Source organism: Adiantum capillus-veneris, chromosome 15, assembly GCF_014529385.1.
Source record: "Adiantum capillus-veneris isolate H3 chromosome 15, ASM1452938v2, whole genome shotgun sequence".
In the NCBI taxonomy this organism is placed as follows: domain Eukaryota; kingdom Viridiplantae; phylum Streptophyta; class Polypodiopsida; order Polypodiales; family Pteridaceae; genus Adiantum; species Adiantum capillus-veneris.
In genome coordinates this window covers 52,731,738-52,746,825 of record NC_140945.1, presented here as the reverse complement: position 1 = coordinate 52,746,825, position 15,088 = coordinate 52,731,738, and the positions used below count along the sequence as shown (strand labels likewise).

General features: G+C 42.1%; 1 protein-coding gene across 1 annotated transcript; it reads left to right on the top strand.

Moving 5' to 3' along the window:
- The first annotated feature begins 10,160 nt into the window (after positions 1–10,160).
- Positions 10,161–12,366, top strand: LOC147440659 (indole-3-pyruvate monooxygenase YUCCA1-like). Its single transcript, XM_086482521.1, has one exon. The coding sequence runs from the start codon at positions 10,302–10,304 to the stop codon at positions 12,084–12,086; it is 1,785 nt and encodes a 594-aa protein (XP_086338647.1). The 5' UTR covers positions 10,161–10,301; the 3' UTR covers positions 12,087–12,366.
- The last annotated feature ends 2,722 nt before the right edge of the window (positions 12,367–15,088 follow it).

Sequence of the window (15,088 nt, the reverse complement as noted above, 5' to 3'; positions counted from 1 at the left end):
CAACCTACATCGATCATATATGCATTTACTATATGTTCTATTATTTCCTAATGGAGAGGATGGGTGGCATCCATATATACCGCAAACTCCCAATGAGCAGCAATTTGTTACACAAAAACAATACTACACTTTTAGGTTGCAGATTAGGAGTGACACCACATAATGCCTTTTACGTGGAGGACGATTGTTGCAGCAGTACATTGTTGATGCCTACAATACTATGGAGGAGTCAAGGTTATTATGGTTTAGAAACAATCAGAGATCAATTCGTGCAGAAGTGTATCAAGGGCTTGCAGACATGGTTGCTTCCAGTGACAATGCCCATGGGGTCATGGGTGTTAATGTTGGAAGAAGAATTGTATTGCCTTCATCTTTTGTGGGGGGACCTCGGTACATGCAGCAACTCTATCAAGATTCCATGGCAATTGTACGTAAGAGAGGAAAGCCTGATCTATTCATAACTTTCACATGCAACCCAAGGTAGAAGGAAATACAAGATGCGTTATTGCCAGGACATACTGCTTCTGATCGTCCTAACTTGACTACACGTGTCTTTTATCATAAATTCAAAGATTTGATGGACTTGCTTCTTAAAAGGGCTATCTTTGGAAAGGTTGTTGGACATGTTTGTGTGATAGAATTTCAGAAGAGAGGTCTTCCCCATGCTCATATCTTATTGATTCTTGCATCCGAATATAAGCCGATAGAGATGTGGCATTACGATAGAATGGTTTGTGCTGAGCTTCCAGATAAAAATTTATTTCCTGATTTGTATGATGTTGTGAGTCATTGCAATGTTCATGGTCCGTGTGGCGCATTGGATCCAAATGCTCCATGCATGATAGATCGAAGATGTAGATTCAAATACCCACGCGAGTTTTGTGAATCTACTTCTATTGATGGTGACAGATATCCAAGGTATATGCAGCGAGATGATGGTCAATATGTGGTTCAAAAGCAAGAGAGACTTGATAACAGATGGATTGTTCCCTATAATCCATTGTTGTCTCTAAGATATAAAGCTCACATCAATGTAGAGATATGCTCGACCATATCAGCAGTGAAGTATCTCTATAAGTATGTGTACAAAGGACATGATAGGGCCACAGTTGTGCTCCAAGATGGAGAAGGAGTTCTTGATGAAATCAAAAGGTATTTAGATGCATGCTACGTATCCGCATCGGAGGCAATTTGGAGAATTTTTGGATTCTCATTGCATGAGGAAAAACCTGATATATTGCGTTTGCAAGTGCATCTCCCGCAATAGAATATGGTTGCTTTTGGAGACTCTACTGACATATCCAATTTGGTGAATAATGATGATAATAGGAATACAACACTTACAGAGTGGTTTGTAGCAAATCAACAATATCCAGAAGCAAACGATTTATTATATATAGATTTTCCCTCCGAATGGGTTTGGAACCCCAGTAATAAAGTGTGGTCACATAGTCAAAGAGGTGGTACCATCGGGAGAATGTACAATGTTGTTCCCAATGCTGGCGATCTTATTATTTGCGTATGATACTTACAATATGCAAGGGTTGTAAATCATTTGAGGAGCTTCGCACTTTCAATGGACAAACATATGCCAAGCTTGCAGTGCCAGAGGTTTGCTACAAAATGATGATGAATAGTTTATGTGTTTGCAAGAGGCATCATGTACAAGTACCGGCTTGCAATTACGACAACTATTTGTTGTGATCTTTGTATTTTGTGAGCCATTATGTCCAGGTACATTGTGGCACCGATTCTCCTTGGAGCTTTCTGAGGATTATGTTTATGATTTGCATGAATGTACAAGTGATGAGGGTGTATGTCATGAGATAGCTAAGAATCAAGCATTATGTAACTTAGAGTCTCTGCTTCAATCATATGGGAAACGACTTTGTGACTACTCTGGGATGCCCGAAGTAGACCATTCTGTATTATCTGGATGTGGGAGTGGTTTGATAGCAGAAGAGAGGATGTTCAATGCAAACGAGCAAATGAATTTAGCCATTCATATGGAAGCATCTTTGAATTGTGGACAAAGAGCTACTTATAATGAAATCATGCAAGCAGTTGACTCATCAAATGGGACATATTTTTTCTTGGATGGACCCGGTGGGACTGGGAAGACTTATCTCTATAATGCACTACTTTTTCGTGTACGTGGTCAACAAAATGTCGCTTTAGCATGTGCATCCTTGGGAATTGCAGCTTTACTCCTTAGCAATGGACGTACAACACATTCGAGATTTAAGATACCAATAGAAGTGCATTCTGAATCAACATGCAACATCAAAGTAAATAGTCAACTTACAGAGCTTTTGAGATTAGCATCATTGATCATTTGGGATGAGGCTCCTATGGTCCATCGTTATGCTTTTGAGGCCTTGGGCAAGACATTGAGAGATGTTATGCAAAGTGATGCATTGTTTGGGGGAAAGGTGTTTCTCCTTGGGGGTGATTTTAGACAAATTTTGCCAGTTGTACCCAAAGGAAGTCGAGCAGATATTGTTGATGCCTCTTTGTGCCGATCTTATGTATGGAAACATGTGAAGACTCTGAAGCTAATAGAGAATATGCGTGTACTTCATTGTTCCAATGACTTGGTTGAGAGACACTTTGCAAAATGGGTACTAGACATTGGCAATGGGAATGTATGTCATGGGGATTTACTTGATAGTGTAGCATTTCCAAGTAGTATGATACTCGAAAATAACAATGTTCAAGGCCTAATTCACAATATATATGGTGACTTACAAAATGTCCAAAGACATGCAAGCTTCTTTAGAGAGAGAGGTATTCTTGCACCCCGCAACAAGGATGTTTCCATAATCAATGACTTGGCTATGCGTAAAATGAGAGGACTTGACAAAAAATACTTAGAGTGCAGATTCTCTTTGTACATCAGATTGTAATGGTGGGTTATATCCGATAGAGTTTTTAAACTCATTGGACCTTGGTGGTGGCTTCCCACCACACTGCTTGCACTTGAAAGAGAATGCTCCAATCATGCTCCTTCGCAACCTGGATCCAAGGCGTGGTTTATGCAATGAGACAAGATTGATATGTAAGCATTTTTATCAAAGGGTCATTGAGGCGGAAGTAATCACAGGTTCTCATGTTGGAGACAATGTGTTCATACCAAGGATCGACTTTATCATAGGAGGTTCTCAAGGATTACCTTTTGAAATGAAGCGCAGACAATTTCCTGTGAGACTTGCATTTGAAATGACCATCAACAAGGCACAAGGTCAAACACTTGGATTCTTAGGTTTATACCTTGCTACACCTTTTTTTACTCATGGTCAGCTCTATGTAGCAATGTCTCACTTGCGTTCTTCTACTGCCATAAAGATTTTGATAGATGGTAGTCAAACATCAATAGCAAATTCAAATGCAAATCCAATGGCTTGCAGCCCAAACATTTTCTACAAAGAAGTGCTAGAGGTCAGAAATGTTTAAGGTATCATACTATCTTTCATCCATGCATTATTCTTTGTCATTAAATTTTTGTTAAATGAAGTTTTATATTAATCCTACTTTTTTTTTATTGTTTATAGATAGCCAGCCAATCTACAATCAAATACACAATGGATAGGGTATCTAAATATATTCGAGGTAATTTGTTGAAACTTTACAAAAAATGAGCCTCACTTTAAAGTTTGAATGACTAAAGCATACTAGCCATGTTGTACGAAGCATAGATCCACTTTTTTGGAGGGGACCCATACCTTCAAATGATGTTGTCCATATCTTAGAAGACTTTGATGTCATAAGGTATGGCTTTTGAATTATTATTATTTATGTCTTGCAATAAGTTTGGATTTTTCTTAACATACTCTTTCTTCTTTGTAGAAAACACTATTATCCAGCCCATCTATTGGTAGGTCTATATGAGTCCACGTGCTATTTAGGACTCATAGGATACTATCATGTTGCCTTAGAGCTAGACGAGGCAGCAGGACGCGGTGATGTCTCTCTTAGAGAGATAGGGTATCAACGGCCCATAAATGCACTACCTTCCTTTGGATTCGAAGTAGAGAATTGGAAAGTGAGAATGTATGTTGTCGATGATACTCCAAGGCGGCTTGGACAAAGTGTGCGATACATTGGGTCCTGGGTGTTACGAGTGCGAACCCGTGTCTATCGTAAGCTTCGCTTTAAGTCTAAATGATGCCTTCTACAATGAGCTTGGTTTGATGTTTGGGACTCCTCTCTTATCAAGAAGCCTCTTTTTTGTAACAGAACTATTGGCTCCTATTTGGAATGAAAATCATGTTGCTCTCTTTTTGTGTGTGTGTGTGTGTGTGTGTGTGTGTGTGTGTGTGATTATTTTAATTTGTGTCATAATAAGAGCGAGCAAGACCCGTCGGTAGGTAGGTCGCACAAGCTAGTAACATTTAAGATAAGTCTCCATCATGTCACTGAAAACATTGAAAGTACTAGCTTGCGTGACCCGCCGGCTCGCTCGCTCTTACTATGACACAAATTAAATTAATGACACACATGGTATTCATAAGTTGTGCTTGTATGATCTTAATTAGTTGTTTTCATGGTTCTCTCTCTCTCTCTCTCTCTCTCTCACACACACACACACACACACACACACACACACAAAGAACGCAACATGCTTTTCATTCCAAATAGGAGCCAATAGTTTTGTTACAAAAAAGAGGCTTCTTGATAAGAGAGTAATCATCAAAGACATAAGGGATAAAACATAAGAAATCCTAAGCCCAAAAAGAGATCACCATCAAACCAAACCCATTGTAGAAGGCATCATTTAGGTTTACGACGAAGCTTGCGATAGACACGGATTCGCATCCCTAACACACAGGGCCCAATGTATCGCACACTTCGTCCAAGCCACCTTGGAGTATCATCGACAATATACACTCTCACTTTCCAATTCTCTGCTTCAAATCCAAAGGAAGGTAGTGCATTTATGGGCTGTTGATACATAAGATCAACACAAAGAGGCATTAAAAAAATTTGCTCGACTTCCTTTGGGCACAACTGGCAAAATTTGTCTAAAATCACCCCCAAGGAGAAACACCTTTCCCCCAAACAATGCATCACTTTGCATAACATCTCTCAATGTCCTGTCCAAGGCCTCAAAATCATAACGATGGACCATGGGAGCCTCATCCCAAATGATCAATGATGCTAATCTCAAAAGCTCTACAAGTTGATTATTTACTTTGAGGTTGCATGTTGATTCAGAATGCACTTCTATTGGTATCTTAAATCTCGAATGTGGTGTATGTCCATTGCTAAGAAGTAAAGCTGCAATTCCCGAGAATGCACATGCTAAAGAGACATTCTGTTGACCACATACACAAAAAAGTAGTGCATTATAGAGATAAGTCTTCCCCTTGCTCTGAACCGGCGAAAATGGCGCGATATTAAGAGAGAGACGCATTTTTCCCTAAGATTGGGACTCCACACTACAAAGCTATGGGGGTTCTAAGCATCTCTCTCTCTCCCTCATCATGCAGTGTCGGTATTTTTTAAATTGGAAACGACACAATATTAAGATGGGATGCATTTTTCATGAACACTGCTCCCGAGTCTTTTCTCTCTCTCTCTCTCTCTCTCTCTCTCTCTCTCTCTCTCTCTCTCTCTCTCGTCAATGGTCATGCTTACCATCTCACACAATCCGGACCAATCATTTTTTCAAGCATATAAAATTCCTTTCCTTAAATTTTCCAAGAGCAAATTTTATAAATTTACGTTATTTTTTTGGGGTTTTGCATTATTTTTCTCTATTTCAAGGCAGAATTTTTCCTTTTCCCCTTGCTCTGAACCTGCACGATTTTTTGGGCTTTTGCGTTATTTTTGTCTATTATGGGGCAAAATTTTTCGTTTTCCCCTTGCTCTGAACCGGCGACAACGTACGGCACGATATTAAGAGTGCTTCGTAGACTTGCATTGATTGATGACAATACCCTATAACAACCCATTGGTTCCTTTACAAACAAAACCTTATGCTTTAACTAAAACTGGAGGGGTGTTGGTCTTAAAATGGAAAACCAAGCGTACAGGCTACATATAATGTTCTTAAAAAGACCACCATTGGCACAAAGAGACCCACCTATATCTTTCACCGTTGAAACAAACCTACAAATTACTAAGTGCAATAGATGAAATTCCACTCAAGTCTCAAGTTTGCAATTGAACAAAACTTGGAATGACCCAAAGAGATCTCTACATCAAAAAAGCATGACTTACATACGTGTGACAGATCTTGTGAAGACGTTAATGTATTATTAAAAGCCTTACCAAAATACCCCTCTAACTTGTGGAAATTTCCAAAATACCCCTCAAATTTCAAAATTCCCCAAAACACACTTGTATTTATTTTGCCTCAATTGATCAAGATTTTCTAATCATTATTCTTTTTTGACAATTGAGATCTTCAAAAGAGGCAATTATGTTTGAAAATAATGACGCATTTCATCTCGAAAGCCTACATAACCAACTCAAATTTTCGTTATAGCATCTTGTATTGATAGACAATCAATCTTCTTATGAAAAGCTATAAATTTCTTTATCTTTGGAGAAATTTAATCTCACAACCAAAGGTTTTTGGAAAATTTGAAGGGTATTTTCAGAATTTGTGACAAAATAAGAACGGTACTTTGGAAATTTTTGAAATTTGAGGGCCATTTTGGAAAATTCCACAAAGTAAACAGGTATTTTGGTAATTTTCGCTATATTATTTTGGACGGCCTCTTGAAGTCAATACATCATTTTAGCCTCAATCTTATTGTTAACATATCATTTCATTTCTTTCCCATGGCCATCAACTTCAAAATTCTAAGGATCAGATGGTTCTCGCTCGCTCGCTCGCTCTCTCTCTCTCTCTCTCTCTCTCTCTCACACACACACACACACACACACACACACACACACGCTCTTTCTCATGCGCGCACACGAAGACGGGATATTCTCTCTCTCTCTCTCTCTCTCTCTCACGCCGATGGGCAACGCCTATTACAGGTGCTAGGATCTCTCTCTATCTCTCTCTCCCTCTCCCCGTGCGCCTCAAATACTCTCTTGAGTGAAGTTCACTTTAAAGCATTCATTGCAAAGAAAGAGGACATCACGTTCAGTGGCGTGTCGCGCTCGCTGTTTTGCCCGGTTGACTTGAGAGGCTCAGAGAACACTCGCATGTGGCCACCTGAATTCCTATCTCCTTCATCTATAAGTAAAACGAAGCGGCCCCCTCCTACCCTCAAGCCTTCCACCTTATCTAATCCTTCTTAGTCGACTACTTCTTTCACAACTTTTCATGATTACATGATAGATTCAAGGGCTCCTTTTGATGATTACATGACAAATTCAATAGCTCCTTCGAAAGCGGAAGAAAAGAGAGCAAGATGCAAGCCAATCAATGATCTTGGTTATTAGGCTATTTTGGTCCATTTGTGTTCTTGTTGAGCAATGCAACTTGTGAAAACATAATCTATATCGCACGACCCACCGAACGATAGGTCTCGCTCGGTCTTACCAATAGTTTCAAATGATAATCTTATACAATTTCTCAAGCTCAATCATGAGTACACACTAAAACACTAACACTATCTCTCTCATTTCTCTATCGCTCTGAATGTATGTATGTGTGTGTGTGTGTGTGTGTACCTAAGAGCCAATGGGAAATCTGAGGGAGAACTCAAACTTTAGATTTTAACCTTCAAGTTGTAGCTTGTGACACGTGTGAAAGCCATACAGATATACAGAAGTAGACAAAGAGGGGGGATTGAGAGAGAGAGAGAGAGAGAGAGAGAGAGAGAGAGAGAGAGAGGCAAGACATTTCCAACCAAAGGGGCAATGAATGTGTGACCCTTGGGAAGTTGTGCATACACACTTTGCTAAGAATTTTACTTGCGAGTAGACCATACAGCAAACGAATGCAAGCTCGTGCATGCACAAAAAACATATTGATCTTCACAGCCTACAAAGGTCACTTATGTCTTATTGGGATTATAATTGTGACCTTCAATATGATCTAAACAATACGGAATTTACATAAATTTTTTGAGCATCCATTACAAATTGATGCACAAAACCAGTGGCACAGTGAAAACAGCATTGAAAAAGAGAAACCTTGGAAACATTGAGAAGAAGAGAAATGAGTTAGCATTATATCTTCTAGTAAGTCTGTAGCCCACAATAGGGGTTTAAACAACATGCACAATAGTCATTTACATAATGAACCCAAAATTGAGCGAATAAGGTATCAAGCAGCCAAAAGACTTGCAATCCATTCTTGTTATAAGCATGCTTCATTCGACATGATTGAGAGCTACCCTTCTTTCATCAGCTATTGACTCCTTCACGCAGTTGGTCCCAGAATCAAGGGCTTGATTAGCATGCTGAGCTTGTTTAGCATGCTCCCCAAAAGCATCCAAAATGACTTTCCACAACTCAGTTTGCAAGGTACGATCTTGGCTAGCATATCGCCTTTCTCGACTCGTTCTCTTTTCCATCTCAAGAATCAAGAAAAATTCTCATGGCAAAGAGTTATCAATAGACTTAAAAGGTCACCCCAACTCTTGCTACACTACAAAGACTTATATGCACAAAGGTTATGCCAAAGTATATTAGTATACAGTGCACAATAATATAAAAAAAACTAAGTACAAAGAGAAAGCTTCACTTCACTATCATATTTCAAAAGAAACAAACATGGGTTTGTTATATTGTACATAGAGCTTCAAAACAAATGTGTGTGTGTCACGGCTTTTAATAATGAGCAGGTAAACAATGAGGTTCCCCATAAATAGTGTTAGCTGTATTGTAAAACATAATCATAAAGAAAGCGAGATTAGTTCTGCAGCGGACCCAATGCCAAAACTTCAAATAATACAACCAAAGTGGTATGCTGCAGCCTGCTCTCAATACCCAAAGTTTCAGACAAAGAAGGGTTTGCACTCTCTTATACATATGACCTGCTAGCCACGATAGTGTCAATTCCTCTCTCTCTCTCTCTCTCTCTCTCTCTCTCTCTCTCTATAACACACATGCACACACTCACTAATACCTTCTGGCATTTTGCATCTCATCTTGTCACTGCCACGACTGAGGGCTAATTAAGCCTCTTTGATCTCTATCAAAAGCTATAGCTTGTAGTGCCCCATGAGAGGCACGCTACAGGCGAGAGTCCTTGAAGTTGGTGTAGGCGATGACCCAGAGTCAGAGCTAGGTGACCTAACTTTTGAGGATAGCGAGGTTAATGAAGCAGGCTTAGAGAGCTAGCAAATGAAGCTTTTGAGGGCAGGAGCTCCATACAAGAAAAGAAATCGTGTTGTATGTAGGAGAGAGAGAGAGAGAGAGAGAGAGAGAGAGAGAGAGAGAGAGAGAAAATAACGCATTTCTGGGCGCAAGAATGCAATGAGAAAGCGATGGATTAACTAGACACAGCTATGGACAACTTGGACGGCCTCTCTTGGAGGTGCTGGCGCCTGGCGGGAGGATATGCGTCTGTCGTAGCTGAGGACTCGCTGAGCCTCCTCTCTATTGAGAGTTGCAGATTATAGTGTCCCATGAGCTGGTGGATGCTACAGGCAAAGGTGAGGGTGGTGCATGCGGTAGGTTGATGATGAGTAGGCACAGGGTGCAGAGCGAGATGGGCAGATGAAGAGCGGAGGTGAAGGTTGTGAGCAGGTGAGCAACCATGGCCAGGAAAAGGTAAGTATAGCATAGGAGCTAGCCTCGACTTCTAAGCCTTGAGAGGAATGTTCAAGAATTACATGTGCATCGCATTAGAGGCAAGTCTGGAGGAGGTAGTTGACGTGTCAGTAGCCTTTATGTTTGGGCGCTCCTAGCTAGGAAATTGGGAGAAGAGCTCCTACGTGGCACTGGCACGCACTGTCTTTCTGGCTCATTTTGCTTGCACTTAGCGGTTTGCGCCATGTGTAAAGGGCACTCCCCTCCGCCATATTATGTTAGTAGATGCATAACCCAACTCAACACTAAGAGAAAGCCAAAAAGGGAAACTTTATAACCTTTCTATCACCCAAGTGTAGTAGATTGGTTGTGCCGTTTCCCTCTTGAATAAGAGGTCTTGAATTCAACTCAAGTTTCTTGGGATAGTTTGCTACGAAGTCTTCTTCTTCTTCTTCTCTCGTTAGTGCGTCTTGAGTTCAAAAGTCGCTCTCTCTCTCTCTCTCTCTTCTCTCTCTCTCTCTCTCTCGTCTCGTCTCGTCTGTTCACTTTCTCTCTCTCTCACAGTGAAAGTGGATAAGACTTCATGGGATGGCTGTGAACGCGAGAAAGAGCATCTTTTCTCTGCATACTTGCAGGGGATGGCGAAACGTATCGAGGCCTGGCTGCATAGCTTCGACTCTGCTCTGAGGAGCAGAGACATTCCTTCTGCTGTCGAGCTCTTCAGTGCAGAGGAATGCTTCTGGCGAGACCTTGTGGCTTTCACTTGGAACCTCTACACTGCAGAGTCCCGAGAGGAGATTCAGGCCATGCTTGATGCCACCCTTCATCACACCAATCCTTCTCTTTGGACTCTTGACGGACCGACAGAGGAAGCCGAAGACGGTGCTGTCCTCCAAGCCTTCATCACATTTGAAACGCAGAGAGCCAGAGGCAGGGGCTATCTCAAACTCAGAGGGGACAAATGCTGGTGCTTGCTTACATCCATACTTGAGCTTAAGGGTTTTGAAGAGAAAGCCGGGCCCCGACGAGAGCTAGGAGTACAACATGGTGCCATCAAAGGCAGGAAAACTTGGTTAGATGGCAGAGTTGAAGAACTTCAAGGTTTGGGCCGAATGAGGCAGCCTTACTGTTTGGTAGTCGGAGGTGGGCAGGCAGGCATCGCTCTCGGAGCTCGTTTGCGGCACCTCTGTGTGCCCACCATCATCATTGAGAAGAATAATCGGCCCGGGGATTCATGGCGCAATCGATACAAGTCTTTGTGCCTCCATGATCCGGTTTGGTATGATCACATGCCTTACTTGCCCTTTCCTAGCCATTGGCCCATTTTTTCGCCAAAAGATAAGATTGGTGATTGGCTTGAGGCATATACCAAGATAATGGAGCTTGTCTATTGGAGCTCTACAGAGTGCAAATCAGCACATTTCAATTCAAGCAAGGGTACTTGGGAAGTGCTTGTGGAAAGAGAAGGAGAGAAGATAATGCTGTCCCCTAAAGAGCTCGTTTTGGCTACAGGCATGTCTGGATTTCCGAACGTGCCTAGATTCATCGGTTCCGAAACGTTCCAAGGAGTGCAATGTCATTCCAGTGAGTACAAGGGTTCAGGCAAGGGCTGGAAAGGGAAGCACTGTGTAGTCATTGGGTCCAACAATTCTGCCCATGACATATGTGCAGAGATGTGGGAAAATGAAGTGGCAGAAGTAACCATGGTACAAAGAAGCTCCACTCACGTCTTGCGCTCAGAGACCATGCTGAAGCTAGGGCTTGGTGAGTACTCCGAGCACCCTCGGCTCTCCATAGATGACGCCGATCTTTTATTTGCGTCTGTGCCTTACAGGCTCGTCCATAAGGATGCCATACCAGCATGTAAAAGACTTCAGAGGATAGATGCTGAGTTTTACAGGCGTCTCAAGGATTGTGGGTTCATGTTGGATTTTGGCGATGATGAGTCTGGGGTGGCTGTCAAGTACTTGCGGCGGGGTTCTGGGTATTATATTGATGTAGGTGCATCGGATTTGGTCATCAATGGGGACATTAAACTGAAGAGTGGAGCAGAAGTTAAAGAGATTAAGGAGAAGTCAGTGATATTTAGTGATGGCACTGAAGCCAAGGCGGATGTGATCGTATATGCGACCGGATATGGATCCATGAATGAGTGGGCTGCTAAGCTTATTTCTCAAGAGGTGGCAGACAAGGTGGGCAAATGTTGGGGTTTGGGGTCAGCAACTACCAAGGATCCGGGTCCGTGGGAGCGAGAGCTGCGCAATATGTGGAAGCCCACACAGCAAGAGAGTTTGTGGTTTCATGGAGGCAACCTTCATCAATCTCGGCATTACTCATTGTTGCTGGCTTTACAGTTGAAAGCACGCATGGAGGGAATCCCGACCCCTGTGTATGGTTTGGCCAAGGTCCACCATATTAAATAGATGGTATCAGCTTCTGTTGATGAATATTATCTAGCTAGTCTTATTTGGATATCAATACCTTATTTAGATATTAATATCATCATTGGGACCATATAGCTTGGGTCATGTACATCCTTGGGTTCTCCCGAGTAAACATGGCCAGAAGACGGAGCGGACAAAGACTGTCAATAAAGGATCTTGATCAGGAATTGTTGTCGAGCCACCTTACTGTGTGATTTGGTTGTATTGGATTTTTTAAAGCCAATGCGGCATGCTCATGAGGACAAGAAAATTATGTCTATGTGGGGATCATCTTGTGCTTTATCGTATGGGTAGCATATGAATCACTCGGGGGATTCGATAAGGTTGTCGTATGGTAACATGTGAGTGTAAGGAAGGGGGGGATTTACAAGGGAGAGTCTCATATATAGGGGTCAGAAAGGGCCTAACCATATGAGTTACTCAGGGGATTCACTAAGGTTTATCCTATGGTAACATGTAAGGAAGGGGGTTTTTGCAAGGGAGAGTCTCATATTTAGGATGAGGTGACAACCCCTTGTTATAAGTGAATCCCCCGGGATCAAGGCATATATTAGTAGTTTAGTATACAGTGCTTTACCTTAGCCAGCTGACTACATTTGAAGCCTCTCTTGGAAATCCATCCAGTGAATTAAGGGGGAATTTGTGTTTGGATGTAAACCTCATATATTTACAAAGAAATCTAAGGTTACACCACAAAGGTTTATATCCCCGCCTTTGGGGGTCGTTTCTCTCTCACTGGGCTGGCTCTGCCATTAGGTGTAGATTTCAAATTGGACAAGGATCTAAGGATCTAAACTAAAGCTTGCATGAGTGTCTCATCATACAATGGGCTTGACCCCTCACGTTTGTCATCTTTTATTTTTCCATTGGCAAACTTCATAGGAAAGAGGCTTCCCTAATTACGAACCACAATTCCTCAATATGTTTTTTAAAACAGGATTTTTCTGAAATTTGAGGTGATTTTTTCATATTTTTTCAGCATGTTTTAGGTGAAATATCTGATTTCTCACTTGCTCATGCCCGGCATTCAGTGGAAAATATCTCATTCTCTTAGATTTTAGGTGTTCTCCTCTTGCTCCTAACCGGCATTATTGAATTTTCAAGTGGCACAATTGCAGGCTGAGACACTTTTCCAATAACACTGAATGCCTGGCTGAACATTGAATACCTGGTTTAACAAGTCTCCAAATTACTTTGTATGTCCGAAGAGGGGAGACTAGGCGTGCTACTATTTCGATTCTCTTTTCTCCTCCCAACCTCCTACTCGTGTTAGAAAAGTGCACTTCAGCAACCTATATATGTCTGCTACCATTAGAATTGGTGTGTGCTTACTTCGTTGCCTATTGCATTTTGCTGTCTTTAATAGCAATAGTTAGTGAAGGAGCCCTCCTTGCCCATCATATCATATCAAGATGTATGTGCGCGTGTGTGTGAGTGTGTGAGAGAGACAGAGAGTGTCGGGACTACATTGCAAACACCATGCAACAATTGGGATTTGGGCGTAAGCTCTCCTGTGTGGTATTTTTCTTGTATGCGTTCTTCTGCAGGTTTGTTGGGTGGATTTCTTGCAGACTTTTGGCCTTTAGATGGTCCCTGAGGCAAGGATGTCCTCTCAGTGCTTTGCTTTATTCATTCGCTACCCACCCCCTGCTTATGTATTTGGATTTCTTGACTTCCACTGGTAGATTGCATGGTCTAGCATTACCATCTTGGCAGCACTTTGTCAGCCAGCCTTATGGAGGTGACACTTTATTTATGCCTCACAATCACTATGATGATGTGGAGCAAATTATGCATGCTCTTCACTTGTTTGGATTGGCGGTAGGTCTCAAAGTTAATTTTCATAAGTCTAAGTTATTACCTTTGAATGAGTATGTCCCTACGATTTCTGGAAATGATTGTGAAGGCGAGAATCTAGAACGATGCTAGGGACACAATGCTGCATGAGAGCCGAATTTGATAATGCTGCAAGGACTGCACCAGTGCAGGGGTGCGGAGCGGTCGAGAGTTTCTCTCTGTGTCTCTTTTTGCCGCCTCAGAGGCGATGTGGAGAGGTCTCCCTCCCTCCCTCCCTCCGTGTGTGTGTGTGTGTGTGTGTGCGCGCGCGCGCGAGGCCTCAGAAGGCTCTCTCTCTTTGTGTCCGTGAGGGCAAGGTTGTGGGAAGGAGAGCTCGCGGGCAGGGTTGTGGAGAGCAGGGATTTTAGAGGAGGGCGGGGAGAGGGGAAAGGGGGGGAATCTTCCCACTAATGAATTTATTTTCAAGCCTACCAGTATGACTAGCATTATGGCCATAGGGGAGATTGTTTCTCCAGACAGTATAGTTCGCCATTTGGGTTATCCGCTCGCTTGGAATGCATGAACTGCATAGAAAATGGATTGGGTTCTCCAACATCTACATTCCAATTTAAATTATTGGAAATTGTCCACTTGGCCACTACATGTGCGTCTCAGCATTGTCCAGTGCATTCTCATGGCTTATGTGCATTTTTACTTATCTTTGTTATCTTAGTCTCGGTTGCGCTTGCAGTCCCTTATGTCTAGTATTTTGGAGCATTTTTAGCGCACCTTGTCTCACAAAAAGGGTCTTCCATTGTTATCTATGGACAAGTTGTGTTCTTCGAGGCGCCTTGAAGAACAGAATATTTTGGATTTGCAAAGTCATGTTCAGGCTCAAAACGCTACGCTATTGCTAGTCTTGGTGAACAACAACAACCATGGACACTCATGGTATCGCATTTGTGTGCACATATTGTCACATCATCCTTTGGTCATTGGCAGCCAGTATATTGCGAAGTCATTTTTGGGAAGCTTGAAGGGCACATTCCAAGATGTCCCTTCACCTTTTCTCTCATTGTCGATTGCAAGGTTATCACCTCATATTTGGAATGCCATGGTCGACAATCCTCTCTCAACAATTCCCTTCGATTGGAGAGCCTGCATTGGAGCAAGGCTTTCTCTTTGACTTTGGTCCGATGGTCTCG

Bases quoted from the DNA above. Each gene is read 5' to 3' on its own strand.
- LOC147440659 (XM_086482521.1), top strand. From the start codon at position 10,302: ATGGCGAAACGTATCGAGGCCTGGCTGCATAGCTTCGACTCTGCTCTG.